The 16,898-nt window shown below is 33.9% G+C and overlaps 1 protein-coding gene across 5 annotated transcripts in view; it reads left to right on the top strand.

Annotated features, from left to right (window-relative positions):
- Prp40 (pre-mRNA processing factor 40) overlaps positions 1 to 16,898 on the top strand; it is a 406,566-nt gene that overhangs the window by 253,810 nt on the left and 135,858 nt on the right. For all 5 annotated transcript variants that reach the window (XR_016548451.1, XM_090394274.1, XM_090394270.1 and 2 more), the window contains exons 20-21: positions 1,018 to 1,113; positions 12,146 to 12,229. Coding sequence is in view for 4 of the 5 variants with exons in the window: in XM_090394274.1 (XP_090250400.1) it covers positions 1,018 to 1,113; positions 12,146 to 12,229 (180 nt within the window). In the remaining variant the exon portion in view is untranslated. The remainder of the gene's footprint in view (positions 1 to 1,017; positions 1,114 to 12,145; positions 12,230 to 16,898) is intronic.

Genomic DNA, 16,898 nt, shown 5'->3' with positions numbered 1-16,898 from the left:
TAATGCCTCTATCCAAGTGTAAGCAAACAAAGTTTCACATGAAGCTTCTTCATGAATAGGGTATTTGAGTAGAGAAGCTAATGGCTTTACATTAATTGCCTTAGTATCTCATGATGCAAAGCACACATTCTTTCAGGTGTTTATGATGTATAGCATTAACTTATATATACAAATAGCCTAATCATGCAGAAACTTCACATGCAGACTTTGTTGCTTACACTTGGATAAAAGATTAAAGAATAATATAATTTAAATTTCAGGAATGTTGCCCAGTGTTAAGATTTTCTTTTTTTAAGTTGTTTCGTGATTACAATGCTAAAGTGGCTTTTTTTTGCCAACTTATAAGATCTCAAGATTTGTACAACTACCAAAACTTCTACATCCTCCCATGAAAAAAGCAGGAGTTGACAAAATTCACTGCTCTTGTGGTAGTTGCTGTTGTAGTTCAGATAACATCTGCTATGTGTAATTGATTTTTTCTAGTCTTTTTTTTTTTTTTTTTGTATATATTTTTTGCTGGCCTGGTTGGCCGACTGGTTAGCGTATCCCCTCTCCAGCCAAAAGGCTATGGGTTTGAATCCCGTCGTGGGCATGGATGTTTGTGTGATTGTCTGTGAATATACTAGTGGTGGTGGTGAGAGGTAGATGGTAGTTGCGGTTCATTGTAGTTGGTGGATTGAGTGGTGGAGACAGAGAGTTGTAGAGTAAGAGCCCTCCCTTGATGAGTCTCTGGACTCCCTGGAGGTGTCACATAATAATAATATATAAGATTTGATATCTCTGATGGTATAAGTCTGATGACCTACAAAACTTGTTGGATTATATTGTTTATTTTAATAAACCTGTTATATGTTTAAAAACACGTCTTAGTACCGAAAATTACCCAAAGAATATAAACTCTTTGTGATTTTAATTTAAATGCTGAAATCTCTTAATTCTAAAACATTAGTATTGAAAAAGAAAGACATTTTAATGTGTAGTGTATAATTTTGCATTGTGAACTTTATTTCTTTTAAGATACGAAAAACGATAGAAAATGAGGCAGCATTTGAAGGTGTGACTTTAGAATCCGAAAGAATTAGGCTTTTTAAAGAGTATCAGCAGACATTAGAGGTAAGTCAAAGCAGATATTTGAAAATATCTTCTTTTAACAGTTGGTGATTTATCGGTTTTTTGTTGTTGTTGTTCTGCTTGGTTCTTGGTTCCTGGCTATTAACTGAATACTGCTACTGAACAGTAGCAGTATTTAGTTAAGAGCTAATCTTCATTATAACACTGCATTTCATCCTACCTTCTGTGAGTTTTTGAGCCTCAATAATTAATACAATCTATACCTGTAATATAAACAATATATTATAGTTTACATTTGAAAACCTTTTCCTAATATTCCATATTTAAAATTTTTCTAAGGGGCATTTTGTGCTGTTACTTGTGCTGAAATCATCACTTGTATGACCTATTTGTCAGTTACAGCTCTTTATAAACATGCAAAAAACATTGTGGAATAATTGTGGAAATATTTAACCACAAACAAAGATGCCAAATAGAAAAAAAAATTGACTAGTTGCACGAAATGCTTTGTTTCACTTCATTAGGAAATAACAGAAATAAACTAAAAAACTAGAAAGCAAGCAAAAACACTTAACATCTCTAATGAAAATATTTGAACTCATTTAAACAATGAAAAGCCTTCATTTGCTATTATGCTGGCTGCTGGTTCATAGGTTAGTGCAGTGGTGGCAAACCTTTTTATATGTGCGTGCCAAAAATTTACAAATCGAGTTGCTGACGTGCCGGCCCGTGCCAAAAATTTACAAATTGATTTGCTAACGTGCCAGGCAGTTTTTAATAGGGGAAAAATTAATAGAAAATTAATCTAACTTAATTAAGTTATTTATCATACTTTATAAATAATTATTTATAATGTTATTCAGTGTAAAATTGGTTATTGTAATATTAAATTGATTTTCATTATGTTGGTTTGAAAAAAAAAAGTGGTGAGAAAAATATTTATGCATTCTAACTCACCATCGAAGTTAGCTGAGAGGGAAGCAGCAGAAGGATGTCAACTTGTTGGCAAAACTCTTACCATATTTACTTGAAAATAACTTGCCCTTGCGTATAACTGGCACCCCTGATTTTACGTTACGAAAAAACACATTAAAAAGTTTTGCATATACCTCGCACACGAAAAATGTTTAAACACGTTCACGTCGAGGTGATAGTAACTTGCTCCTTGCAGTTAACAACATGCCCTCCCCAACAGCAATTATACAAGGTGCAAGAAAAACAAGTACAGTAGTATTTCACTAATCCAAAACCGTGATCATTTAGATTAGCGAATTTTATCCCCAGAGACAACAATAACTAGCATTTAAGACAAAAATAATCAGATTCTAATGGTACAAATTTAATTCTCTAAATAAATGAAGAAACTGATAGAAAACAGCTACTGTACTGTAATGTGAAACTTAAAAAAATGATACAAGTTTATTTTAATAAAAAAATTAGTTTGTTGTGGATTCTGATTTAATAAAATTGCATAGTTCAGTACCTAACTTAATTTGCGTAAAAAAATATCACTTTCTTGTACACAACACAAAAAAAAAGTTTCGCAAAATCACACAAGAAAAGTTTTTTTATTTCTTTATAAAAAAGTCACTAATTTTCTTTTGCTTCTTGGAAGCTAAACTTTTTTTCGAATGCTTCTTCTCGGAGCTGCATTAACAATAGAATATTCTGGAATGGCATATCATTCTGCTTAGCCCATTCTACACACATATTAAAACTGTCAACTGCCTCTCCATGTTTTTCTTTTTTTTTTTTCATCAAGTTCTTTATCGTCATCATCGTCTTCTAATTCATTCTGTATCATCATATTTATAATTTCAGCATCTGATTTGATTTTGAATTCACTTTCGTTTCTACCTGTAACCCATTCCCTAACATCTCTTTGTGAAATATCAGCATCTGGATACATATTTTTAACTAAATTATGCATGTTTTGAAATTCCTCTTTTTGTGTATCACCTTAGTTATCTTGGTAAATTCTAGAAGGCCACAGTTTTTTCCATGACGCTCGAATTGCTTCAGGTTCTAGACTTCCCAAGCAGCACCAACTGAGAATGCTACATCCTTCAAATTTATATTTTTTATTGATGTGGTAACGTCATAATTTTGGGAAATTACATTTAAAAGCAGGTCTTTATGATCTATTAATTTAATGGATTGTATTATGTTCTGATCCAACAGTTGCAACCATGTAGTACAGTTTGGAGCAAAATAGTACACAAACTAATAATACATAATAAATAAAACTTTTTTTCTTTCAAACCGCAGTTCGAATTACTGGAGGGTTCGGATTAGCAAGATACCACTGTAGTTTTATTGTATCTCTGATTAAGGTACTTTGCAGTCTGTGTAATATATTTCTCAACAAATAGTGCAATTAGTGACAGCTGGAATAAAAAACGGAGCAAACTAATGAATCACATGTCCCTCTCACAGAAACTATGCTGTATAGACTCAAGCAAAACCATATGTTGCACCGGAAACACGGTATCTAACTAAAAACTCTTGTCCAATTTTTCAATTACATGAAATAAGTGTTGGTTTTATTACATTTGAAATTCTTGATGTCATTATGACAGATCACAAAGGCTAACTTCAAATAAAATTCTATCGCAAATTGAAATATGACATATAATGCATGTTTGAGTTTCTGTACCAGCTCAAACGCAAACAAGCAGCAATAAAATTCAACCAAAGGTTGAAACTTTGTGCGAGTTGAGCCCACCGATAAAGAGAAGTTCCGTCAGAACGATAAACGACACCCCGTTGTGAATGTGTTAAAACTAAGAAATATACAGTGAATGTTGCTATGACAGTTTCACATGTTATGGAATTCGGTTGAAGAGAATTAGCATTTCAACTCGACAATTGTCAGTTGCCGTTGTCTTTGGTCGCGTGATCTTTTGTTAATACCGCATCAATCATATGCACGTCTTCATAGCTGCTCTCTAGTGTAAAACAAAATTTAACTTGTACGTATTGTAACAATTAAAAAAAAAGGTTGAATCATAAGCATATAAAAGGATATCACCTGTAAGTCGTTGACGTGCCAGCAAAATTCGCGGATGTGCCACCTCTGGCATGCGTGCCATAGGCTCGCCATCTATGGGTTAGTGTATACTACTGATTGATATGAGTGTGTCATGATGGATTAACGAAGACCAGACTTAATGTAAAAATCATCCCTTGTTTTTTGTTACATTGTATAGCAGGGCTGTCTAACCTTAGGTAATCCAAGGGCCGCATTAAAAAAAAAAGATTTATCAGAGGGCTGCATTCAACGCTTCTCTAGTAATTTAGTGAGTAGCAGTGACATAACCTCGATAGATGAACATATGAACAACACTAATTGCGCACTAATCACGTGCTCTCTTTCCCTGTGAGCACCCGGAGCATGCGCATTAGAACAAAACACTGTAAGAACTCTACTTTGACACATCTAATATTTGAAAAACATGCAGGTGTATGGTGATGTAAAAACACCAAATAAAATAACCAACATTGAGATTATCGATTAGTGATAGAATTACAATATCTAATACACATTTGGTTCAAATTGTTATTTTATTTTTTCGCTCATGAAAATCAAAACCCATGGGTCGGCCACACAGAATTGCACCCCAAGCCGAGGGCCGTGTTTTGGACAGTCCTGCTGTACAGGATGTTTCATCATTTCAACTGATTCTTTGAACACTTTTGAGTAAAAACTCAAAAATGTCTTAGTTTGTGTGGAGCATTTTAGTTTGTTTGACATTCTACTTGATGTTTTGTTTCTGTTGTACGTGCTGCCTACCCTGATTGATGTGTTCTTTCATTTTCAACATCTTTGAAGCATTCTGATCTGCCTGTCTGTCCTATGTAGCATAGACCTCAAATGCAACCTAGATTTAAAGTGATTGGGTGGAAGGCAGTCTTCAAGTTTTCTTGGTGAAGCTTCTTCTCTTTCCTCAACCTATTGGTTGGTGGGTAGCAACGAAGTTGATAGTGGTCTTCTGTTTTGTGCTGTTAGTTTGACTGTTTGGTAGCTTCATCCATTTTTGATGTTACTTATGTATTGGGTTCTTGGTCTCCCTGTACGAGGTCATCCCTCCATCATTCTCTCAGTCAAATTTGTAGTCCAGTCTGAGTGGCTTAATAGGTATCCTATCATGTTATTTCTCCTTTTTTCTAATGTATTTAGTATGTCTTTTTAATTCTGCCTTTCTTAATAGTTCTTGATTTGTAACTCTGTTCATGCGATCTTAAGCATTTGGCACCAACACTGCATCTCAAATGCTAGAAGCCTTGATTTGTGTCTTTTTTGGAGAGAGTATGTCTCTGCTACATGGAGCTCCCCTCCCCCCCATAAAACTTTTAATAAAGTGCTTCTTTGTTCTCAATGACATACTCTTTGATGCTAATGATGTTCTTTTCTTGTTAAGTGCCTTTTTTGCTTCTGCTATTGTTCTCATGTCTCTTCCGCTTCTCCCATCTGATGTTATTAGGCTTCCTATGTAGGTAAATTTTTTTACTTGCAATAATCTTTACCCCATCTATTGTGACATTTTATGATTTACTCTCCATCTGTGGTACATTTCATTATTTTTATTTTTTTCTTGTTGATTTTCATCTTACATCTTTTCTCTTTTTTTCTCTGTGAGAGAATCTTGTAGTTCTTTTTCATTTTCTGCTATCAAGGCTATGTCATCTGCAAATCTTATTGTATTATAAAGCCTGCCATTGATTTTCATTTCATTATTGATTTTTTCTTTGAATTTCTTCAGAGCCTCTTCGATTTAAAAAAAAAAAAAAAAAAAGTAATGGTGAGAGTCCACACCCTTGTCTAATGCCCTTTCTTATTTTAGCTTCTTTCCCTTGTTTTCCTACAACTGCAGTTTGTTTTTTATATAGTTGATAAACTAGCTTTCTGTCATTGTAATCTATCTTCAAATTTTTGAGAACTTTCAACATTATATTCCAATCAATGTTGTCAAAAGCTTTTTTCCCATATCAATGAATGGTATAAATATAGGTGTGTTTATTCTAAGTGCTTTTTTCTATGATCATTCGGAGAGTACTATACACTAATGGCCAAAATTGTGGAAACCTTTTGGAAAAAGTGTATTCTGAGGTTTGATGACTCATAACACCACTTTTTTTTTTGAGTAATACCATAAAATTATATATCAGTGGAAAGATAATTTAATCAAGAATGTAATGCAATAACTTTTATGAAGGATTTTTTATTAGAACAGCAGTTATAAAGAAGAAAAGTGAAACACAGAAAAAATGAGATATACAAAAATTCTCACAATGTGAGTTAATACTTAGTTGGGTTACCTTTAGCTTTAATTACGGCCTTACAATGCCTTCCCATGGAGTGAACCAAGTTTTTGTAGTTCTGCAGCTGTTATAATGTGAAACCAAGATTGAATTATTGCTTCTATTAATTGGGCTTTATTGGTGGCTTGCTTCTGACTAACAAGTTTCTTTAGTCGGCTCCATAGATTTTCGATTAGGTTAAGGTCTTGACTATTCCCAGGCCATTCCAGCAGTGGAATATGATTATCTTGAAACAACTTTTTTGCACACAGGCAGCAACATGACATGGAGATGAATCCTGTTGAAGAGATGTTTTGCATTATGGGAGATACTGAGACAAGGAGTGATGAGAGCTTGGTCCACCTTTACTATGAGTTGCCTAGTCCTGAACTACTTCAGGCGCAAACTTTGTTTGCCTATGCTTGGGTAAAGGATTAAACTAAATTTATTATAGTCTAACCAAGTGGAATATAAACTTCCAACATCCTATTTCATGTCTTTTTCAAGTTAGATGAGGACTTCATCAGTATACCTTATTAAGCCAGTGGCTTTAATTAATCTCTTATCATCTAACAAACTCCAGTCATTTAAAATCATAATTTGTTTATTATTATTTTATATTCCTATGCACACAAATTTGTAGTTTCTACTTAGTTTCTGTGTCAGTAGGAACCAGCCTTTCTGATCCAAATGCTATCGGATGCAACTTTTGACCATCTAGGTTCCACTTTGTTGTAATATTAACCAGAGATGATGATGATGATAATAAGGCTGAGATCTACTGACATCATTCTTCTCCAATTTCTACATTGATGATCAAGACAAAGTATCCCCACTGTGTGCCTCCTTTAGTGTTTCATCAGAAAGATATCATAAGAATTATGAATAACGTAGATATCAACTTGTGTTCTGGTCCTGAAGAATATATTAATTGTGCTTAAAATGTGCTTCTGAATTAATGCACATCCTCCATCTTTAAAATCTTTCATGCTAACTTGCCTATATTCAGCTTACCCAAAGAAAAGAGATAAAAGCCTGCTCCAACTATCATCTCATTACACTCACTTAATTTCTATCAAAAATAATAGAGAAAGTCATCAGTAATCAACTTCACTACTTTGAAGTCCACTAGTTATCACTGACTGCTAATATGGATTCTACCACTCTTGATCCCAGTGGATCTCCTTGCCAACATCACCCCAGACTTGTCAACATTCAACACCAAGGCATTTGATGGAGTCTGGCACAGTGGCCTACCTGCCAATTACCATTTTATGGTCTTTTGTTGATGACATACATTAATTATATCATGTTGGATTGCTTTCTTACTTTCTTCAGATTTCCACACCAATTCTAGAATTTCCAAGGACTGTGTTTTTGCTCATACTCTTTCTTATTCATAAATGACCTTCTGTCACTAACCTCAATTTCTATCCATAGTTTTGCCATAATGATAGTTTACTCTCCATCACTCTTTTTAAATTTTCAAACTTTGCAGCTCATTCAAACAACAAGAGCTTTCATAACCACCACTTTAAACACTGTCTGCTTGCCATGTTTCAATGCCGTGAAATAACTTTGTGAACGTCGGCATCACCAGAACACCATGATACCCAGATAGATCTCTGAAAATATCAGATCTTTCTTATTGAGCTGACTTATACCATTAACCTTGTCTTGCATAAGTACATCACATTCATAGCCTCTTTTGCCTTCAGAAAACTAAGTACACTTTCTAACTAAATAAATCCCAAATCCATTCTATAGCTTTAAATATTGTTTTCACATTTCCTCCATAACTATGCTTGATGCTATATGGAAAAGGGGGCAATCATAGTAATACATGATCCATCTCTCACAGACTCACTTCAATCACTTTCTCAGAGATGTTTTTCCTCTTCATATCTTCATATTCATTATCATGGCTGCCACCATTTCTCCACTTTCCATTAAGCTTGCAAACACATGAGAAACTGCTAATCAACATCAGATTACAGTCCATCTGTAATCTGTGGGATTGATATTAAAAATAAATAAATAATAACAATAAAAAACTTCTCACTGTAGTAAGCTAACTTGTAAGTATACAGAAACAGTTCCTTATAGTAATTAGTTTGCAATACTGAATCCTTTGGCATTGTACTGCATATATAAAGCTTTTATCATGACTTTTGTTAGTATCTTGCTATAGTGAGAAAATTTGTTATAATGTGTTTGCTGTAGTGAGAGTGCCTTTTTTTATAGTAATTGACATATTTTATATCTTTCTCTTCTCGAGAGAGAGAGAGAGATCTGACTTGAAATCCTTTCATGGATTGTAAACATCTTTTCTTGCTAGACAGTAAACAAACTAAGCAGTCAATAGCACAATGATGTATACATATGATGTGCATAATACTCCTTAAATCTAATCAGTGTGAGGATTTCTGAGCAGTGCCATTTAATTGGAAAATACCTGCCCTGTGGTATGCTTACTTAACTTTTGAAAGTGACAGTATATGCTAGTAAGTTAAAGTGTTTTTAATTTAAAAACAAAAACAACTTCATGGCTGTGACTGTGAAGTTTTCAGTGGTAAAAAAAGAATTAGCAGACACATGCCTGGTAAAGCATTTATTCAAACATTTACAATTCATGTGTACAGAAGACTCAAAATATTCCCTCAGCTTCAGTACACAATGTTGCTCTTCTGTGTATTGTATGTGCTAATTGTTATTTACATGGACTGCAAGGTCCATATACTGTCAGGTAATTCATGTTGTATTTCCAGTTTTGTTTGGAACTTCAGCTGTTTCAGCTACCTTCATACACAATAATCTAAAGTGTCTAGACACCTGCATAATCACTGATTTTATGAACCATATGGCTTATTCATTGGGCACAGGAAACACTGAGACATATTTTCACTGCATGGAAGTATAAAGAAGTTGCTTCATGCTGGAAGTGCATTCAACTCCAAGCATCATCATTCTGACAGTAGCTGCAGTTTGTCTTGCAGAAATCATAGTTAAATGTTACCTGTATGATAATCTTCAAAAATTAAACAGACATTGGAATTGAGAATCAGAAATTGGCATTGAGTCAGTTACAAAATTCCAGTCCATGATTCATCCCCCCCCCCCCATCCAGTTTGAGATGCTAAACACACTATAGTGTTCCACAAATGAAAGTATGTAGTATACTGCATATTTGGAAATCCTTCAGGCATCAACAAGACTCCACTCTATTGCCCCAGTAATGCTTTTTCTTTTAGCTATATATTATTTAACTGTTTGCTCAGATGAAACATAAAAGGAAATGTTCATTTTTTTTTTAAGAAACTGCTTATCACTTTTGGACTACCATTCTTTGATTTGCAGTAATAGCCACGTGTTTGACATTGCACAATATTAACATTAGACAATGTGGTGGACTCTGTGAACTTAGCATATAAAATATTAGCTGCACATTTCTAGTTACGGTGAATAAGCAACTTTTATTTAGTTCAGGGTTGCGAGCTACACACACACGAGATACACAGAAGAACTCCATTGTGTAATTAAGTCCAAAGGTGACAGTTTTGAGAACAGACTGTAAACATGCACAGTCAAGAACGGAATATTCTAGATTTAACTTCTCTGCCTAGTAATGTCATATCTTGCAATGATAACATAAGAGCCACCCCTTTTGATAGAAGAAATCATCATCATCAAATTCCTGCCATGTACCCTCAAGGGGTGTACAGGATATGACAGTACTACATGAAAAAATTACATCATTACTAACTTCCTATCTACAATTTTCCTCCAAATCAGTCTGTTACTTGTCAAGACTCCAACATTATCAGATCTTATATTTCTATCGTCTAAGGCACTTTGTACCGTATCAATCCACCTATATCTTGGCCTTCCTCTGGGTCGTTTTCCTGCCAACCTGGCATATAGAATGTAATTAATGCTGCTAAGGTGGGCTGTGGTTTCTGTTATAGCTACAGTTTTGGTTATCAAAAATATGAGAACAGATCTAGATGTCTATAAGCAATGATGTGCTCCTTACTTTATGCATATGAAGTAAAGAGCTAATGTTATACTCTTAAATAAATCCAGTATGCAAATCTTCATGATTCCTTATCTAAAATAAGTAACTGCTTTGGCAAATTGGGAATGAAAATCAGCAATAAAAAAAACAAACCATGAAAATGGTAGGCACATGAAAAACATCAACTTCATTTTCAGTGAAAAGAAAGACTATAGAAAAAATAAATATTTCAGCTACATAAGCATAAATTTTAGTGAAGACAGCAAATATGGAAATAGACAATAAAATGAGCTACTTATATGGTTGAATGAGAAAGAAATTAGGGAAAACACTGAAGTAGGTTGTGTAGGTTTAAAATATTGAGACAGTATCTTAACCACTTTGGGCTTATGGATCTTAGAGTTGAGTTAGAAATAAAAGTTCATTGAAGACTAGAAACCATAGCTATGAGAATTCTGAAAAAAATTAGGGGAATTTTAATTGTTTTATGTACATTTATCTGTTTACTTCTATCTGTTATTATCTATTTATCTTCTGTCTGCATTTATCTATTTACTTCGTTTTTTTAACTTAACAATATTTTAGTTGTATTTGTGCAGTTTAGGGAGTAGTGCTGATATGTGTAACTGCAAGGATAATAAAGAATTGTGGCTGAGGGAGGGAGGGAGGGGGGGGATATATACACACACACACACACACACACACACAGTAAGTCAGGCATGTCTTCATTATGCAACATGTGCATATTTCATGTGTGAAAAAGGTTGCATATATACAGACAAACCAACGATTAATGAAAGTTTGGTTGCCCTGATAATTTATTTTAGTGAAATTATGTAAATTTAGGAACTATGTCATGTTAATTACTTTTTATAACTCTGGTAACATGGTGCAGGATAAATAAATGTTATTATTCTATTAATAAACTCCAGTATTCCAGATTCTCTACAGCAAAATTATTTTTGTCATTAAAGAGGATTTCCACTAAAGAGGCATTCTTCTTAATTTTAGGAGGATATGCCTTTTTAGTTACTAGGCCATGTTTTATTTCTAGAACAGAGATTTTGATATCCTTTTATTCCTCCCTCTCCATTTCTTCTTTCATGTAACATGAATGACATCCTTAATAATCTTTCAAATATACTATGGAGACCTAGCATGCACTCGAACTCAGAGTACTGCATTAATTAAATGTACAAACTATCTATCAGAAATGCATAAACCATACCTTATTGGCAGAGCAGCAGAAGCCTGCTCTAACAGAGACATAATAAGAGTTTGTTTATTCTGTCAGATTGTGCAAAGAGCAATCAGAGTTATGATAAGTGAGAGTAATCTCTATCTCCTGTACCTAGGAGACTGGTGTATTCTTTGCATATATTATACCTTAAGTTGGCTCTATCACTTCATTCATTCCTTTCCCTTTTGGCCCACTCTTAAAATGCATAAACTTTATTCATCAAATGTTACAGTTAGAATCTAATGTACATAAGATTTAAAATGAATTATATATTTAAATTTATGAGATGACTATAGTTTGTTAAATCTACCCTATATATATATAAAATGATAAGCCTTTTTTATGTAACGTTTTTTTATCATGTTATTTGAAACGTTTTGAAACTCAGGGGCTACCCGGGGGGGGGGGGGGGGTTAGATGCCATTAACTTATTTCCTTTTCTTTTTATGTAATTGTTTAGACTCTACTTAAACAAAGTTTCTAATATGTATATATATATATTTTTTTTTTTTTTTAAGGAAGCATGTAGTCATCATCACAGTAGATCTAAAAAGCATTCAAAGAAGGCCAAAAAACAGAAGAGGCGGTCGCGGTCACATTCTGTAAGTATTATTATTATTTAACCTGATTTTTAGTAAGTTACATGCTACTGATTTTATAATAATACACCTGATTATAGTGAAGGTATAAGAAGACCTTCAATATAATGCCTAATGATGACCTTTGAAATAAGTCGCACTTCATTGCAATAATGTAATATCTAGCACTTTAATGCCACATAAGCAGAACTGATGACTAAAATATCTTAACTAATAACTGACATGCAAAAATAGTTTTATGTATGGAATTTTCATGTCTTTTCATTGCTCCATGCATTATGTTGTACAAAAATTCTTTTTCTAGAAGAATTAACTACTAAAAAAAGAATTCTTGTTTCTTAGTTTCTCAACAGAATAAATTATCCGTTTTATCTTATATTGATATTTATCAGGCACCATTCTTGTGGGTTTAACTGGAAGATATGTTTTATGTCTTTATCTATCTAGAAGATGATCTAGAAAATTTATCTAAGTATGCCATTTCTATGTCTCATAGAATTGTGTTTGGGGTGGGGGCACAAAAGCCTTTTCCCTGATGAATATATAAAGCTTTGCTGCACAGGCTTCTTTGCATTTGATTATCTCAAATTTAGAAAATTGTTTTACCAAATACTCTTTTTGTAAACATTGGTTTTTCCTTACAATTATAATTATTTTTTTTCTACTGATTTTGAACAATCACTGCATTTGGAAAGGCGACATTCTGATATCTGCAGTATTTACTAACATCATGGAATATATGCAGATACAAACAAAATTTCTTTATTTGCAGAAATTAATTGATTTTCCTGGCTCATCATAATGACTGCTTTAGTGCATCATAGAAGAACTTTATACTGATTTTTAGTAAAAGTTGGTGGTATTGTGCTCCTCCTCCTCATATAAAGCATTACAAAGTTCCACTAAAGAAGAGAGCCATCTTAATGATACCATAATTCTTCATTCCACAGATGTTCTGTCAGGCTTGGCATGGTGCTCTGTGGTTGACTTATGTAATTTTCATCTGATGTTATGCTTTCAAACCATGTGTTTATACAATGATTACTTGTAACATGGTTGTGTGTGTGTGGGGGGGGGGGTTGGAAGGCATAACAGCTGGTACTAGTGCTACAGTGACATGCTGTTATTCAGAACATCAGTGTGGAACATAGCACTCACAGTATTTGGAAGTGGTCTTCATACCTTCATAATTATGTCTAAGCTGGCAGTATACAGCACAATATCAACCAGTTTTAACTTCTTGATCCAAGAGAAGAATAAAAGTTCATGAATGACTAGAGACCAGAAATATGAGTGTCCTGAGAAAACTTAGAGGAGTGGGCATGGATGGATGACATTGGCAGGATCATATCAAATATGATATTTGCAAGGAACTTGACATTATTTGCTTCAAGAAGGTGTGAGCAGAGCTAATCTAAATGATATTCTCAGTTAAACAGAGAGAGGAAAGTCAGCAAAACAGGTGTTTGATAGTTGAGTAGTGGGGGGGGGGTCAGGAGAACCCTTGAAGAAGATGCAGATCCAGGTGTATTGATGCAGTTAGAAGATGAAAATGTAGGATCTGACAGTAATGGCCATTTATTTAACACGTTCATTGCCAATCACGTGATATCGCGTGATGCGAGTTCTCACCAAGTGGCCGATCACGTGTTATCGCGTGGATGTCGCTATCAAGTAAAAAAAATTTGGCCACCACACGAAATTCCAATTTTCAGCTTGGCAATGAACGTGTTAAAGGATAAACCCTACAATTGCTAAGTGATTACATACTGAAGACAAAAAGTAATGCTTAAACAATCTCTCTTAATTTTCTTCACAAGGAGAATTATGATGAAAGTAAAAATCCCCATCCATTTTGTTGTCAGTTTTCTCTCAGGTTGTTCACTATGTGTAATGGTAGGAGAGGATGTCTCTTGAAAATTTTCTATTAATACAAATGTTCCTCAAGGGTCATTTATTAATTACCAACCCTCTTCCCTTATAAATGATCTGCTCTTACTGACTTCAAACTTTATTCACAGTTTTGCTGGGATAGTACTCTCCACTCATCTTACTCATAAGATAAACTTTAGTGTTCAGACAACTCAAGCTTTAAGATCATCTACAGTAAGTACCCTAAACACTGATCTTCACACATTGCAATGGAGCAACAACAAATTTTTGTTAACGATATTTAGGCAATCTTGGTCACTTTCAATGCTTCCAAAACATAGTTTTTCCTGTTTTCTCTCAAAAAAAAAAAAAAAACTTAGTTCTTTTCCACTTAATTTTGATAATGTTTAGCTTAACAGTCAAGACCAGATCTCTCTTTTTGGACTGACTTTTACCTCTGCTTCTTTCCTGGCATAATCATGTCACTTATGTAGCATATTCAACTTCCAGAAAACTTGACATACTTTTTCACTGACTATGCTTACCCTGTACAAGTCTCAGATCTATCCAGTCATGGAATACTGCTCTCACATTTGGGTGGTGCACCTAAAACTATTTTAAAAATTCTTGATGCTGCCCATAAGAGTGGTTCAGTTGATTGATGTCCCCCTTTCTTAAAGAATCTTTAGTCACCACCTCATAGATGGTCAGTTCATTCATCATGGTGTCTCTTCTTCGGATATTTTCATGGTCACTGTTCAGCAGAACAAGCATCCATATGCCACCCTCCTCCATTTCTGTTAAATCTAAAAGAACACAAGCAGCAGCTTCTCGACATCCTTTTTACAGTTGAATTGAAGAATCACCGAATATGGTATTCCCAGTCATTCTATCTGCTTTTTTGTTCTTTTGAATACCCTTTCTCTATATTTCCCAAGGACTACAACCTACAGCTCTTCAAAAAAAATATCAACACATTACTTTGTTCTTGATCACTGTCCATATGTTGCATTTATTTGCTATAGGCCTTGTGAGAGTTATAAAAGCTTTTTTCAATAAAACTGTTGAGGCTATTACAGCAGAACAAAGTATCTTGCTGTTTATAATCACTACCCGATCTACTTTTGGGTGTTTCATTTTATAGGAAGCATTGTCTTCCATATTCCAGTTCAAATGTCAGAAAAAATGGGAGTCTGTGCCAGTTCGTGATTATGGAGGATGGGAAAGAGCTGTTCAATTTCAAACCAAACAATCATGTAATGCTAGACCATGTTATACTCTTTGTGATAGACAGCAGTTGTTAGATCATCTTAATAATCATAATGCATATGGTTAATATGTGATTAATATATTCAGTGCAGGATTGAATCCGCCAAAATGATTCAGAGATATCTGAAAAAGATGGATGCTTTCACTTTTTTTTTGTACATAGTTTTGAACTTTGTGTAAAAAGGGCAGATGAGAGACTGCCTTTAGTTAGAAGATAACTGTCTTGCTTCTGCTGATAATTCAACTGTTGAAAAAAGTGTTAACTTATTAAAATATCACTGCAAATTGGTGAATGATAACTGCCAAAAAGGTTAAATGTCTGCTTCAACTGCTTAAAGAGTTACATATCTATCTGCTTACATAGCGGATGCCAGAAACATGCTAGGATAATGTAGACAAATGCTCATTCCTGCTTTTGTTAACTATATGTATGCAATAATTTCAATTTTTTTTTTTAAGTTGCAGTATCTTGTTGTGATGCTAGTGCCACAGCCACAAGTGACTAATGGTTTCAAAAATTCAGGGAAGGTCTGTACTTTATTCTTTATATATTCAGTACAGGTGTCATTTTGCAATTAGCTGCACTGTTGTACCAAGGAAGGACTGCATATTAATATATTCCGAGTTATAGTTCCCACAGTAACTTGTCAGACAAAAACAAAATAGGAAATGTTTCTTTGTAACTTCTATTCATATTGTTGATATTCCTATATAGGGAAATAACAACAAATGCAAATTTTATATATACAGCAGTCCTCATTTATGTCATATGTTGTTCAAATTCATATATACTGTCTGACAAAGTGTATGGCACATTTCTTGATTGTAGGAAAATGGATATAAGTATGCAATATGCATAGTTATATCTATTTTCTAACAACTACAATTATCAGAAGTTCAGTCGTAAAGGTAGTTAATCTTGTATTCCTAATAACGAGTACAGGAATGTATCAAAGAAAAATGATTCATTATGGAAAATTTTCTTTAGAATTATTTAGAAAATTTTAGCAAACTGTTTAGAATTAAGAAAATAATACTTAATGTTTTGACCTCTATATCAAGGTCATACATTTGAAAACAAGACACGTGCTACATGACACTATACAAAAGTAAGCTCAATCTAACTGCTTTGTTAATCATTTACACAAGGAATTTAATGTGACATTTGTGTTCATCTTTTCTTGTTGGAAATGTGCACCCTCGTTCCCCCTATGTAGGGTAAGTTGCAGGTGCACTGGATTTTGTAAGCCCCCATTTGGTGGGCAAGGTAAGGAAGGGGGGGGGGGATCTTTGTTTGAACTGAGTATACTTTATAATTATTGTATAATTTATAAATGATATAATTTTTAATATTATATTTCTATAGTGTTCTATTTTTTTCTGATATTCTCCTAGTGTATGGTATGGCTATGGCATTTTTGTAACCTGTTTTTACCATTCATGAATTGTGAAGGATCTTGTGAACTGTTTTATTATTATTATTGTAGCCATTTTTTTTATACAGGTTTGGCTAATAATTTCATATTCCTTC

The sequence above is a fragment of the Typopeltis vanoorti genome, chromosome 6 (genome assembly GCF_054136105.1).
Source record: "Typopeltis vanoorti isolate ZY-2024b chromosome 6, IOZ_Tvanoo_1.0, whole genome shotgun sequence".
Taxonomy (NCBI): Eukaryota; Metazoa; Arthropoda; class Arachnida; order Uropygi; family Thelyphonidae; genus Typopeltis; species Typopeltis vanoorti.
Note: the sequence above shows the minus strand (reverse complement) of the source record. Positions and strands in the feature narration are given on the sequence as shown.